At 28.2% G+C, this 15152-nt stretch overlaps 3 protein-coding genes across 5 annotated transcripts; 1 reads left to right on the top strand and 2 right to left on the bottom strand.

Annotated features, from left to right (window-relative positions):
* Positions 1-396: 396 nt before the first annotated feature.
* Positions 397-8952, bottom strand: LOC105254389. The gene is made up of 8 exons (XM_011263033.3): positions 8425-8952; positions 8129-8242; positions 7401-7659; positions 7093-7233; positions 6712-6909; positions 6068-6244; positions 5466-5967; positions 397-1118 (listed from the first exon to the last, which is right to left on the bottom strand). The coding sequence occupies exons 3-8, from the start codon at positions 7632-7634 to the stop codon at positions 499-501; spliced, it is 1872 nt and encodes a 623-aa protein (XP_011261335.1). The 5' UTR covers positions 7635-7659; positions 8129-8242; positions 8425-8952; the 3' UTR covers positions 397-498.
* A 1392-nt stretch (positions 8953-10344) lies between these two features.
* Positions 10345-11792, top strand: LOC112638947. The gene is made up of 4 exons (XM_025411592.1): positions 10345-10968; positions 11121-11228; positions 11375-11454; positions 11601-11792. Exons 1-4 carry the CDS (start codon positions 10800-10802, stop codon positions 11634-11636), a joined length of 393 nt encoding a protein of 130 aa, XP_025267377.1. The 5' UTR covers positions 10345-10799; the 3' UTR covers positions 11637-11792.
* LOC112638933 (putative nuclease HARBI1) lies at positions 11642-14634 on the bottom strand. 3 transcript variants are annotated; one of them, XM_025411578.1, is made up of 5 exons: positions 14540-14632; positions 14233-14466; positions 13971-14166; positions 13234-13520; positions 11642-11948 (listed from the first exon to the last, which is right to left on the bottom strand). In XM_025411578.1, exons 2-5 carry the CDS (start codon positions 14309-14311, stop codon positions 11689-11691), a joined length of 822 nt encoding a protein of 273 aa, XP_025267363.1. In that variant the 5' UTR covers positions 14312-14466; positions 14540-14632; the 3' UTR covers positions 11642-11688. The 3 variants fall into 3 exon arrangements, with proteins under 3 accessions (XP_025267363.1, XP_025267371.1, XP_025267356.1); XM_025411586.1 differs by having other exon boundaries at positions 13971-14013; positions 14233-14634; XM_025411571.1 differs by having other exon boundaries at positions 14233-14633.
* Between the last annotated feature and the right edge of the window lie 518 nt (positions 14635-15152).

The following is a 15152-nucleotide window of genomic DNA, read 5'->3' as shown; positions in this document are numbered from 1 at the left end:
ATTTTCAAACAATGCTTGCAATATTATAAAATTTCTCAGTATCTACTGTGGAAAATATTAAAAAGTGCATATATTCTATTCAAAACCTTATATGTACATAGTTTGATATCCATATCTATTTTAAAAATTGAAATTTATTTTATATTGAAAATTATAATATGCCTATATATATTATAATCATATTTCATCATATTTTGTAGGTGTGACAACAAATTTCTACATATTCTATAATTCTAATTTTTGATCAATTGATCTATTCCATTTATAACTTCATTTGTATTCCTCAAATATCGTGAAATTATAATAATGATAATTTAGTATGAATTATTCAATTATTATCAATTAATCAATCAATAGGATAATAAATATGTAAATAGGATAAGAAATATAACATAAAAATTGAATAAGTTATTATCTCAATAATATCTTATATAAAGTACCCATGATCAGAAAAAGAAACATACATGTCCATTTAACGGATAAAATTTATTCTTGTTCTTATCTTCGTTCCACATGTTGTTCGATAACTAATCTGTCAATAAGTGTACGTGGTAAATGCAAAGTTTCGCGTAAAGTTTGTTTCGGCGTCAATTTTCGCAGGAGAGATTTTGCACTTGGAGAATCCATGGTAATCATAGGATCTCTATTCTCGTCGCAAGTTGTTCGATTATTCTGATCATTTTCTTCTTCGTCAGATGAACAGAGATCAATTAACATTATTGTATTCGATGGACATTTCCTTTCTTTGATTGGTTTTATAGTCTCCATATTATCCACAGATGATTTTATAGCAGCAAATGTAATTAAAGTCTCTTTAGTTGTTGTACTAATATCTTCATCTTCAATAATAATCGGATCTAATTCATTTCCCGATGGTGCTTTACGTTTCGAAGATACAAACGACGCATTTTCAAAAGTTGCCTTTTTCAGTTTTGTTTTGCAAGCTGGACCCACTCTTCTCATTAATAAAACTTTTCGTACATTAATATTTTTCTGAGGACATTGATATTTTGAGGAATCCTTCTTTAATTCATCAATTTGTTTTTCACTCAGGCGAGTAAGAATAACATAAATTGGTCGACATGTGGCGTATAGCAATTGTGATCGTATATTCAGCACTAAAAAGAACATAAATTGTATGTACTTTTTAAAAAATTCTGATATGTATATATTTTATATTATATATTTTATATTTTATATTTCAATTATGATAATTTTTTGATGTAATATTATCTATACTATCTCTACTTTTCTTTATATAAAATCACAGATAAATAAATAAATATATATGCAGAATGTTCATTTTAAAACTTTCCATTCATTTATTTCACGATTTACTATTTTTTGCGAAAAATGCCAAAAGACGTCAATTTTGTTTTCGAGAATACATTTAAGTACATTAAATGTAAACGAAATTTTTTCATCTTTTTTATCAAGGTAGCTACTTCTTCGAAAATTTTTTGAAAGACTTTTTCCGTGGGGGCACTTAAAATCCGTTGTTTATGAAATATTAGTAGAAAATATAAACGATTTGCATTGAAGAATTGTATAAGAATGCACAGCTAGCTCCTGTAGCAACTTTTCAAAAAGTTCATTCAGAATTTGAGAATCGTTCATATTTTTGTTCAAAAAACAATGGATAACATTTTGAACATTTATTATAATAAATGATTAATAAAAAAAATCTATTCTAAAATGTATCTTTGTATGTAAAAATATTTTTGAAGAGAAAAAATATGTAATTTGCACTTAACAATTACATTTTTTTTCGAAACAATTATGTGTTTTCTTTACACCAATGGATTCCTTTCATTATTTTATACATAAAAGTTTAAGGTAAGATAATCGAAAAATGAGTATTTTACTAAATAATTTAAGGTTACTGTAAAATTAAGAAATTATTTCAAGTCTGATAACTCGAAAAGTATTCAATGAAAAAATACTTTATTATAGTGTTTTGAAAAGCTCTCGAAGTAAATAATATGTAAAAAAAAATGAGGATTTCCATTTAAGAATTTGAAGGTGATGATCTTCATGTAACCTTCAAACGACTGTCCAAGGCCAAATAATTGTCACTATCTTTATGCCCCCCCTTGAAACCATACAACTTTAGTTTGAACATTTTTTTCTATAATCTCATGAAATTAAGATATTTTGATCCGAAAATTATAATGGGACACTCTGTGTGTATGTGTATGTGTGTGTGTATGTATATGTGTGTATATATATATATATATACATATATATATATATACACACATATATATACATATATACAGAGTGTTTCATTTTAATCTAGCCAGGCGAATATTTCCAACGCTGTTGAGTTTAGAGAAAAATGTTTCAGATAAAAGTTGTATGGTTTCGAGGGAGACATAAGATGGTACCATTGGTTTGACCTTGAAGAGTTATTTGAAGGTCACACGAAGGTCACCTTCAATTTCTTAAATGGAACCTACATTTTCTCATTACATATATTCTTGTAGCTTATCTCAAGAGCTTTCCAAAACACTATAATTAAGTACCTTTCCGTTAAGTACTTTTTGAGTTATAAGGCTTGAAATCATTTCTTAATTTTACATAAACCATAAAATCTTGTAAATATAATCTTGTAAAATATTCATTTTTCAATTATCTTACCTTAATACTTTTATGTACAAAATAATGAGAGGAATCAATTGGTGTAAAGAAAACACATAGTTGTTTCTAAGAAAAAATATGTAATTTGCAATTAAAAATTCCATATTTTTTCTTAAAAACAACTGTATGTTTTCTTTACACCGATTGATTCGAGTTATGAGGCTTGAAATAATTTCTTAATTTTACATAAACCATAAAATATCTAGTAAAATACTCATTTTTCAATTATCTTACCTTAATACTTTTATGTACAAAATAATAAGAGGAATCAATTGGTGTGAAGAAAACACATAATTGTTTCGAAGAAAAAATTGTAATTTGCAATTAACAATTCTATATTTTTTCTCAAAAACAACTATGTTTTTCCTTTACACCAATTGATTCTTCTTATTATTTTGTACAAGTAAAAGTATTAAGGTAGAATAATCGAAAAATGAATATTTTACTAAATATTTTACGATTTATGTAAAATTAAGAAATGATATCAAGCCTCATAACTCGGAAAGTACTTAATGAAAACTAACTTAATTGTAGTGTTTTTAAAAGCTCTCGAGATAAGCCACACGAATATGCAATAAAAAATATTTTGCTCCATTTAAAAAATTGACGGTGACCTTCAAATGACTCCAAATCATTGCCACCATCTGATGGCCCCCTTCAAGCCATACTTTTGTGTGAAACACTTTCTAGTATAAATCTTCCTTATCGAGATATTCGACCGTGTCCAAACTTTTTTAACACATCCAGTGTATATATATATATATATATATATATATATATATATATATATTTTTTTTTTTTACTTTCATTCTTAATCAATCTTATTTTTCTTTTTGCTGCTTTTCTATTATTTAATTTACATAACTATATGACTATATATATTCATGATTTTATTCGTAAATATAAGATTATATTATTTCTTTTCTCATTTTGTATATATAGTATTTCAATTAATTTAATAAATAAACAATATGAACACACACAATACACACACACACACACACACACACACACACACACACACACACCACACACACACACACACACACACACACACACATACACACACGCAATTCATCTTTAACTCTTGTAAGTTAGATTTTTCTACTCTGTTCCTGAGTCACAATATGGATTACAATAGCAATTTCAGTTGTCTCAAAATGCTTGAAAAAATTACAAAAAATTATATGTATTTTTTTTATATCTGTAGAAAATAATCACATCAACAAAAATTAAAACAAATTTTTAACTTTTTTTATTAATTAAAGTCTTTGGAACATTCTATTGTTAAAATATCAATAAGATAAAAATGATCAATATGTGATTTTTAAAGATTAATGAAACAATTTAATGGTCATTTTGATCTTTTTTTTTCTCTATATTTAAATTTTATAATTTATAATTGTTTTACAATTATGTAGCTTATTTATTCAATATTTTAGTTTTCATATTCATATTTATTTTAATATTGATATTTGATTGAGTAAAAATCAATGTATCTTATATATCATCACTATAATATTAAAAATGTTTAGATGATTTATTTCATAAGATCAATCAATTAGTATACAATATTTTGTACATTATATATATATATATATATATATATATATATATATATATATATATATATATACAGGGTGGGGCATTTATCTTGAGACATCGAAATATCTCGTAAAGTCTAAAAGATACGAAAAAATGTTTCAGACAAAAATTGTATGGTTTCAAGGGGGACATAAGATGGTGTTATTAGTTTGATCTTGAAGAGCCACCTGAAGGTCACATAAAGGTCATCTCCAACTTTTTAAATGGGACACCCTATATGCTTTTGCATATTCTTGTAGCTCATCTCGAGAGCTTTCCAAAACACTATAATTAAGTTAGTTTTCATTAAGTAGTTTCCAAGTTATGAGGCTTGAAATCATTTTTTAATTTTACACAAACTATAAAATATCTAGTAAAATATTTATTTTTCGATTATCTTACCTTAATGCTTTTATGTACAAAATAATGAGAGGAACCAATTGGTGGAAAGAAAACACATAGTTATTTTTAAGAAAAAATATGTAATTTGCAACTAACAATTAATTATTTTTTCTTAAAAATAACTATGTGTTTTCTTTACACCAATTGATTTCTCTCATTATTTTGTACATAAAAGCATTAAGGTAAGAATCGAAAAATTAATATTTTACTAGGTATTTTATGGTTTATGTAAAATTAAGAAATAATTTCAAGCCTCATAACTCGGAAAGTACTTAATGAAAACTAACTTAATTATAGTGTTTTGGAAAGCTCTCGAGATGAGCTACAGGAATATGCAAAAACATATAGGGTGTCCCATTTAAAAAGTTGGAGATGACCTTTATGTGACCTTCAGATAGCTCTTCAACATCAAACTAATGACACCATCTTATGTCCCCATTGAAACCATACAATTTTTGTCTGAAACATTTTTTCGTATCTTTTAGACTTTACGAGATATTTCGATGTCTCAAGATAAATGCCCCACCCTGTATATATATATATATATATATATAAAACTGATAAAGGAAATTATCTATATTGGAAAATAAAGTTATATAGATGTATAATATATCTGTTTCACTTTCTTTTTGATTTTATGTATAGCCATATAGTCATGCAAATATACAATAACAGAAAAACAGTGAAGAAAAGAAAGTAGAGACTATAAAAATAGAGTAGATAATACGAAAGATTGATTGTATTTCAATTAATTTGTATCACTTTGATAATAGCAAAGTAAAATATATAATGCCTAATGATATTAAAATGTATAATATTTAATATAATAAGGTACATACTTGGTTTGCTTTTAAAAGAGTTCACAAATTTATATTGATGCACATAATCATTTGTCAGTTTATCTCGGTTTTGTTTGTATGTCACTATCCATCTATCACAATCTACTTCTGTGTCTAGCCATTTTGGTCTGTATGAATCGTTCAATACAGGTGCAATAACATGCCTTTCGATTCTATCTAATCGTTCTTGTTGCGTGTCTTCAGTCATCGCTTTCGATTTTTTGGCAAGTATTATACCTGCGGGCGATGAGAATGGAATAGTGGCGTACCGCGCGAAACTAAAAGAACTCCTAACACGCCGAGAAGTTCGTCTAACAATATTGTTATCAGGAACACTCGCGTTATTCGCACAAATGGACTTAGTTTCAGTCTTATTTGAAGATAATTGGAAATATTCCAGAAATTGATCCTGTTGTAATTCAGGCTCGACTATAGATAGATCTGGGGTAGGCGAGCGTGAGCCATTACCATGGTCTTGTCCGCAACACATTTTTTCGTGTTGCTAAACAATAAATAAATAAATAATGTTAAACATTTTATCATATAATAAATTTAATATATAACAAGAAATGAGTTATGTGATAAATCTGATGACAGAATACCTTCATTTTGGCAAGACCTATGAATTCAGCATCACAATTATCACACAAATAAATATCATCACATGGTGATTGAACCATCATGGAGGCTTGTTGTTTAGTTTTACTTCCATAACCTGATGAAGATGCATTATGAGATAACAGTGTTCTTCGAGGACTGTCATTTTTTTTGTCATAATACTGTAAACATAAGAAACTTTCTCATTTATTAAATCAAAAAGAGCAAGATACATTAAACTCTCTCTCTCTCTCTCTCTCTCTCTATATATATATATATATATATATATATATATATATATATATATATATACATGGGTCGTTTGATAAGTTTGGTAAATTTCGGTGAAATTCAACGAGTATTTTGCAAGTTTTGAGACAGTCTATTTTTTCGACGGTTAAAAAATTGGAATCTCGTTCGACCAAGTGTATAGATACCTCAATGGAGACTATGTTGAGAAATAACGTAGATTTTTTCCAAAACAATGTGTTTTACTTGCTTTTTTACCAAATTTATCAAACGATCCTCGTGTATATATATATATATATATATATATATATATATACACTTTTTTTTTAAATTCTAATATAATTCTATATTTCAGAATAATATAATTCTATTTATATTTTAGGATTCGAAACATACACACCATGTTTTCATTGCGAAAGGTCACTAATAGCTTCCCTGTACTTTTATGATATAAACTAGTTGTTGAATCCCAATTATTAACATATTCTAATTCTTCATGAGGATATTCTGCTAAATAAGAGCAAAAACGTAACAAATATTCACTTCTATGGTATGTGTAACATCGAAAAACCAATTTTTTTAGGTTTGCCATCCAATTCTAAAATGACATTCTTGAATCAATGTTTTTGAAAAAACAGTTTATGTGGTTTTATAATACTTCAATCTATAAGAGAGGCCTAAGATATTGTTATTAATAATAATAATAATAATAATAATAATAATAATAATAATAATAATAATAAAAAATAATAATAATAATAAATAATAAAAGATTGCTTACATCATTTATCTTTTTAGGTCTTGTTAGTGGATTTGAAAATTTAACATCTTGAGGCCACCACTTGGGTCTGTTAATAACCTTAGTAGTATCATGGCCTAATGAACAATGAACCATAAACAATATAAAACGTTCCAATTGTACCTGCAGAATATAGTATTCATTAATACATGTTTATGAATATTCATAAATAGAATTTAAGTTATCGTGTAGTTTTATTTACTTTAAATTATTTAATTACAAAATATAAAATAATTCAATGTAGAGCATATCAAAATAATAGAAGATATATTAGATTAAATTTTATACACCATTGTAATTTTCTCCAAAGATGTAGGATATCCATTAGCAAATAAAAGAGGGAGATTTGATACCATAGGACCCTCTTCCCTTGCTAAAGTTCTGTTATCTTCTAGACATTTATCATTAATAGTATCATTCATTGTGATCTCATCATTAGAGATTCGGTTTTGGGGCAGTTTTCTTTCGCTCTCTTGAATAGTTGAGAGCTTCATATTTCCAAAATCATCAATTTTGTTTCCCATTTAAGATATATTTGCATAAAAAGCCCTATAATTTGTACAGGTTATTCTTTATTCTTTGCAAGTTAGGTTAAGAATTTATTAAATTTATAAATAATTTGATATATTTTATATAATTTTCTTATTCATATTATATATAAAACTCATATTATATATATTATATATAAAATATATATAACAAATAATATTTTTAAGTGATAAACTATTTCATTAATGTTAAATATTTTGTAAAAACCCGCCTCTCTCACTTCCTATAAAAGACATAACATATAATTTAAATTATCTTCTCTAGACAATCTTACAAATAAGCATTTATATGATATCGTAAATGATATTTTATCATATAATCTATAATTCACTAATATGAAAGGATATATTTAATATTAAATATATGTGATATATCATATAGCATATGTAATAATGGTAATAAATATAAAGTGTAATAATATTCATGATAAAATGAAATTGTAAATAAGTTCAATACTTTATCTGTATACCTTTTTCCTTTGTTTTACGACTTTATTCACAAGTTATAGGAAGCTCAATGTTGTTCAAGAATGTGGTAATACATAGCCTCAGTTTTGACATCTTCACTCACATATTTTATATAGCTGTGATAATAAAGTGTAAAATATTTGTTTCTTTCTTCCTTTTTAACCTTCTATTTATTTAAAAATTTTTTCATTACGTTTCTTTTTTAAATAAAAAACTCCAAGAAAGCTATCAGACCTTCCAAAACTTAATAATTAAATTAAATTCGCAACTTTATAAATATGTACGAAAAGGACTTTACATGATAATTTTTGTATATCTATCGTCATGAACGAACATAAGAATTATTTTTGTGTATTTCTGCCATCAGAATATGAACTTAAGAGTTATATATGTTGGCTTCTCTATTACAAACAACTTTTCTTCACTAGATTATTCTCCTTGAAAGCTTCGCATCGCATATCCTATTTTCGAAATGGATAGTTTTCACTCAATGTGATAATCACTTTTTCATGACACTTCAATGTATACTACACACTGTTACACACAATGCATCGGCGCAACGCCTAATACAATGGTTACCACCCAACTAAGCAACGCGCGAGAATTTTCTCTACAATAGGGATCGATGACAATTGAAGTACTATGTACGCGAAACCTTTTTTTAAATTAATTGGCCAATGATTCGTTATACACAAGATCTGCGTTTTGTAAGAACTGATCGCGATTATGAGTAGAATTATTCCCGAAATTAGTTGATTTAACAATTTGTGAATCACAAGGTCCAAGCAAATATAGTTGTAAAGGCTCCTGTACACAGGACGTGGCAACGCGTTAAGCCCGTGTCACACAACGCATTGCGGATGCGGATTGAATTGATATGCGAATTGCGAATCGGAATTCAACCAATCAAGACGAGACTGCTTCGTCACGGACTTTATGCGGCGTCTACAATGGCCGGTATTCATAATCCGATCCATGGACGTAAGAAATACAGGACAGATAAAGTACTCTTTTAGACAAGAGGTGTGAATAGAGAACCTCTAGGAGAGAGAATGGACAACTGATCAAGCTTTTTCATGATTGGCTGGCAGAAAATGTATCAATTTTAGCTATTGCGACGCCAATGCAAAATATGATGACACACAAATAGGACACACATGACACACATATATTAACCTATTTGTGTGTCATCATATTTTGCATTGGCGTCGCAATAGCTAAAATTGATACATTTTCTGCCAGCCAATCATGAAAAAGCTTGATCACATGTCACATGATCAGTTGTCCATTCTCTCTCCTAGAGGTTCTCTAGGTGTGAAGCCTGAGGGGTAAGGGATTTATTGTCGCGGCCATTTTAGATGCCTCAGATTTAGCATCTATTTTCACGTCGCACGGTCGTAAATCGAATAAAATATGAGAGATTCCGTGAAATAATCTATCATCTGAAATAGCTGTGTTATTCCGAATCATTTCTGAATATTAAGAAATTCAAAAATATCACACTCCGTAAAATTAATATCCGTCGCCATCTTACATGCCTCATATTCCGTTGCAGTAGACATTTCTTTCCTCTCACCCTTTGAGCTTCACCCCCGCAGCAATACACTCTGTCCAGTATTTCTTACGTCCATGGTCCGATCTTACATTTTAAGCCTGGAGCACATAAAAAAACTTAAGGCTATAGACCGCAGCACACATTTTTGCATAAGCGCATAACCATAAGCATAACCATAAGCATAAGGAAATTGATTGGTCCCCAAGTATATGCATAAGAAAATGAACTAATCAATTTTCTTATGCTTATGGTTATGCGCTTATGCAAAAGTGTGTGCTGCGGCCTTATAGCACACACTTTCCATAAGACATAACAGTAAGGTTTCGACCAATCGCGTTGCTCAATTTGGTTACGACAGCCAAATTGAGCAACGCGATTGGTCGAAACTTTACTGTTATGTCTTAAGATGCGGCCTCATTGACGCTAAAAAGTAGCGTCAACCATTGGTTGAACAATGAAGCAACTATACTTACCTCCTTGTTCAACCAATGGTTGACGCTACTTTTTAGCGTCAATGAGGCCGCACCTTTAAGATGCAATTTCATTGACGCTAAAAAGTAGCGTCAACTATTGGTTGAACAAAGAAGCAACTACTTACTTCTTTATTCAACCAATGGTTGACGCTACTTTTTAGCGTCAATGAAATTGTACCTTTATGGAAAGTGTGTGCTATAAGTGGCGTCTTCAATAAGATTTTAAGAAGACTTAGGCCCGGTTCCACAAAATCGAGTTTAAACCGAACTTATTTGAACGAACGTTATATTTAACGCTATGGTTAAACTCGTATTGCGATCCATAGCATGTTTTTAACGACAGTTTAGTTAAACCTATAATCTATACGAAGAAACTCTGTTTCTTGTCGAACATAAATTGTGATTGGTTACTGATAAATGAAGACCGGGAAGATTTAAACATGCTGAAATTTTGTACAGGTTATGTGTACGTGTTAATAGCTACGGATTTGCAAGTAGTCTTAAAGAAGTTGTGATATACAGAATGGCTAAGAATCAATTAAATCAGAAGAAGAGACAACAAAATTTCTCAAATTTAGAGAAAATAAAATTAATTGAAATAATAGAACGCGAAAAAAAACATTATAGAAAATAAAAAGACGGACAATGTTAGTGTCAAAGATAAAGAAACTTGTTGGAAAAATCACAAATGAATTTAATAGCAATTCTATCTCAGGACATCGAGATATTACAAGTTTAAAGAATTGTTGGGATAATTTGAAGAAGAAAACTAGAAAATATTACGCTGAAATCCGTAATGAAGTTTTTAAAACAGGTACATCTTATTATAATATTTTATTAAATATTAAATGATTTTATTTAATATACATATAAAACAATATTAAATATTAATATGCATGTTAAATATATAATATAAAAATATCTATATAAACTGTACATATATCATTAATTTGGTAATTTCTATAGGTGGTGGAAAGATCAATATCATTGATCCAATCGCTGAAAGAGTAAAAAGTATTATTCAACCATCAGTTGAAGGTTTACAAAATAAATTTGACAGTGATCATATGTCAAGTACGTACTATAAAATAATTTTACTTGAAAAATTATTCTTTTTAGGACAAGAATTTAAAAATAAAAATCAATAATTTATTTGTTAGTATTAATTTCTTTGTTAGTATTAACAAATAAGTTATAATAAAGCATGATATGTATTGTAGACATAGATAATCCTCAGTGCAGCAAACAGTCGAAAAATGATGAAAACTGTGAAGAAAATAATGAATATTTCCAAATTGAGGTACATATTGTATGTATATATATATATATATATATATATATATATATATATATATATATGTATACTTATTTATCTTATATATTTGATGTTTAAAATATTATTAGTGAAATATCATTAGTGTCTTAAAATATTTATATTTGTTATAGACACTTGAAGAAGAAAATTCGAATTCCTTAATTTAGGCTGGATGGACACTAGACACACTGAAATCTAAGAAGAGTGAAGAATTGCAGATCACAAACAGCAATACAAATGAAGCTGACAATGAATCATTTTTTTTAGAAAATAAGGAAATTCTTGCACAATTCTATAAGGAAACGTTCCAGCTTCAAATAAGGCACGTATTCTGGAATTATTAAATATTGTAGCATCGTGCACTGATCCTTGCCAACGAGACACAAGATCAGTTATCTCTAAATTTGCATTGCAAATTGCTTGAACATTTATAGAAAAATATCCTTTTCTATTCCTAAAATATTCAACGTTATTTCCACCTAAAATAAATAATTGTTAGTTAACTTGCAGTTATAAATGAAAATTTGTATGTAGCAAAAATCAAAATACAATACAAATTTATTTAATTTGTTGATTAAAAATCAAAAATAATAAATAAAAGATATATATTTTGAGAAATATAAAAATGTAGAAGTGTGTATTTGAATTTATTTAGAGAAAAGTTATATTTTTTCAATCAAATTTATTTATAATATATATATATATACAGGGTGTCCCATTTTAATGCCCCACCCCAAATAACTTTCTTATTTTTAATTTTAGAAAAAGATGTTTCAGACAAAAGTTGTATGGTTTCGAGGGGGACATAAGATGGTACCATTAATTTGATCTTGAAGAGTCACATGAAGGTTACGTGAAGATCATTTTCAATTTCTTAAATGGAACACCCTATATATTTTTGCATATTCTTGTAGCTTATCTCGAGAGCTTTCCAAAACACTATAAATAAACATTTTTTCATCAAGTACGTTTCGAGTAATGAGGCTTGAAATCATTTCTTAATTTTACATAAACCATAAAATATCTTGTAAAATATTCATTTTTTGATTATCTTACCTTAATACTTTTATGTACAAAATAATGAGAGAAATCAATTGGTGTAAAGAAAACATACAGTTGTTTTTAAGAAAAAATATGGAATTGTTAATTGCAAATTACATATTTTTTTCTTAAAAACAACTGTATGTTTTCTTTGCACCAATGGATTTCTCTCATTATTTTGTACATAAAAGTATTAAGGTAAGATAATCAAAAAATGAATATTTTACAAGATATTTTATGGTTTATGTAAAATTAAGAAATGATTTCAAGCCTCATTACTCGAAACGTACTTGATGAAAAAATGTTTATTTATAGTGTTTTGGAAAGCTCTCGAGATAAGCTACAAGAATATGCAAAAATATATAGGGTGTTCCATTTAAGAAATTGAAAATGATCTTCACGTAACCTTCATGTGACTCTTCAAGATCAAATTAATGGTACCATCTTATGTCCCCCTCGAAACCATACAACTTTTGTCTGAAACATCTTTTTCTAAAATTAAAAATAAGAAAGTTATTTGGGGTGGGGCATTAAAATGGGACACCCTGTATATATATTATAAATAAATTCTCATTTCGATGTGTTAAAAAAATTTGTTTTAATGTAAATGTAATTTAAGAAATAAATTGTATGTGTGGCTTTTATATGTAAAAATATGCACTCAATTTTATTGTTTTATTGTATGTAACATATTTTTTCTTTAAAATGTTAAAAATTACTTACCAAATGACTGTATTTTTATATGAGTGCAATCTATGCAACCTATTACTCTTGGAAATCGTGCAATATTAAAAAACTGTATCTGTTCTCTTTTTATTTCATCAGCAAGCATAGGAAATTTTATATATCTTGGTCGAAGACGAACAATAGCAGCAGTCACGTGATGAATAATTCTGTGAGAACTTGTTTTACTCACTCCAGAAAAATCTGCTGCTGATAAGAAATGACTTCCAGTTGCATAAAATCTTAGAGTCAAAAGAAGCTGGTCTATTGGAGATATTGCATTGTTTCTAGCAATAAAATTTAATATGAATTAATCATTTTATTTCTTTTTTATTCTATATCAATATGAATCAATAATAATATTATATCAATGTTATTATTTTCTGATTTTAATATAATATGATTTGTGCAATATTTAACAAATATTTTACAAATTTATTGGTGTTTACTAGATAATGGTTAGAATGTAAAACATACTAAATTTGGTAAAATATACTAAATATACTAAATATACTAAATTTTGTGCATTTGAACATATTATCAACATAATTATAAAGTTGTTAATAATAATTTCATATATTATGAAATTAATTGAATATCATTGATCTATTATAAAACAGACTTAGATGCTACTATATTCTATTCTATATTACTATTATAGAATGTGATCTATACTATATGTAATCTATCTATTAAAATAAATCCAATATTTATATAAATACTTTTTATATACTTACAGTTCTGTTTTATGAGAAATTTCCTGCTCAATTTCTGCTAGCACTGTAATAACAGAGTTCTTTGATAAACGAAATCGTGCATGAAAATCGACGTCATCAAATTCTTCTAAGTATGAAGGTCGTCTTCTTATAATTTTTGGGCGTCGATAAATTACATTTTCAAAATATTCATCTTCAGATGAAGATAATATGTATTCTAAAGCCATTATTCAATGTATAAATCTAAATTATATCAATATAACCTCAAAAAGTTGTAGCTTACTATTATACTGTAGTTCTCGATGATAAGAAATTTTGACACTGAAATTGGCCCTGCAGTAGTAAACTTCGTTTATCTTCATTAAACGCCCAAAATTGAGCGTTTAACTTTAACCGCAAGAAATTAACGTTAACCGCAGTTTAAAGCAATTATGGAACACAACATTTTCCTTAAGCCAGGTTTAACGAGTTAAACTTCGGTTAAAGCGAGTTGGGAACCGGGCCTTAAGGCGTAAGACTTAAGAAATTGACCAATCAGTCAAGTATTAAGAGAATATTCGATTGTAATTGATTAATTTCTTAAGTCTTACGTCTTAAGTCTCTTTAAAATCTCTTCTAGACGACGCTACAGCCTTTAGACAGTTAAACTTAAGACTTAAACGAATTGACCAACACAGTCGAGCAATAAGGCAGTGGCTTTACTGTCTAAGTTTTTTTATGTGCTCCAGGCTTTAAGGCTATAGCACACACTTTCCATAAGACATAACAGTAAGGTTTCGGCCAATCGCGTTGCTCAATTTGGTTGTCCGTAACCAAATTGAGCAACGCGATTGGTCGAAACCTTACTGTTATATCTTATGGAAAGTGTGTGCTATAGTCTTAAGTCTGGTCCGAAGTTGACTTAAGACCTTATTCAATCAATCAAATAGCTGCGTAGCATTTCAAGCTCGAACTTTAAGCCGGATGTACATTGGTCGTATTCTAACGTCGCAAGTCGTAAGTTGTAGACAAATTGACCAACCAGTCGATTATTTCAAAAATAATCAACCATAATTGGTGAATTTGCCTACGACTTACGACTTGCGACGTTACGATACGATCAATGTAGATTCGGCTTAAGACGATCTTAAATATAAGATCGGACCGACCAAGGAGACTTAAGCCAGCGGCACACGATGCTTGTTTTCGTGCTGGATTGCATGC

This window comes from Camponotus floridanus, unplaced genomic scaffold, assembly GCF_003227725.1.
Source record: "Camponotus floridanus strain SB8 unplaced genomic scaffold, Cflo_v7.5 scaffold106, whole genome shotgun sequence".
NCBI lineage: Eukaryota > Metazoa > Arthropoda > Insecta > Hymenoptera > Formicidae > Camponotus > Camponotus floridanus.
This window is presented reverse-complemented; position numbering and strand designations above follow the sequence as displayed.

Coding starts and splice junctions, on each gene's coding strand:
- LOC105254389 (XM_011263033.3), bottom strand. CDS start 7,634: ATGGGAAACAAAATTGATGATTTTGGAAATATGAAGCTCTCAACTATT. Junction 7,234..7,400: donor CTTTGGAGAAAATTACAATG/GTGTATAAAATT, acceptor TATATTCTGCAG/GTACAATTGGAACGTTTTAT. Junction 1,119..5,465: donor CTCTTTTAAAAGCAAACCAA/GTATGTACCTTA, acceptor TGTTCTTTTTAG/TGCTGAATATACGATCACAA.
- LOC112638947 (XM_025411592.1), top strand. CDS start 10,800: ATGTTAGTGTCAAAGATAAAGAAACTTGTTGGAAAAATCACAAATGAA. Junction 11,229..11,374: donor TGACAGTGATCATATGTCAA/GTACGTACTATA, acceptor TATGTATTGTAG/ACATAGATAATCCTCAGTGC. Junction 11,455..11,600: donor ATGAATATTTCCAAATTGAG/GTACATATTGTA, acceptor TATTTGTTATAG/ACACTTGAAGAAGAAAATTC.
- LOC112638933 (XM_025411571.1), bottom strand. CDS start 14,311: ATGAAGATAAACGAAGTTTACTACTGCAGGGCCAATTTCAGTGTCAAA. Junction 14,167..14,232: donor TCGAGAACTACAGTATAATA/GTAAGCTACAAC, acceptor TAATGGCTTTAG/AATACATATTATCTTCATCT. Junction 13,521..13,970: donor ATTTCTCATAAAACAGAACT/GTAAGTATATAA, acceptor TTTTATTGCTAG/AAACAATGCAATATCTCCAA.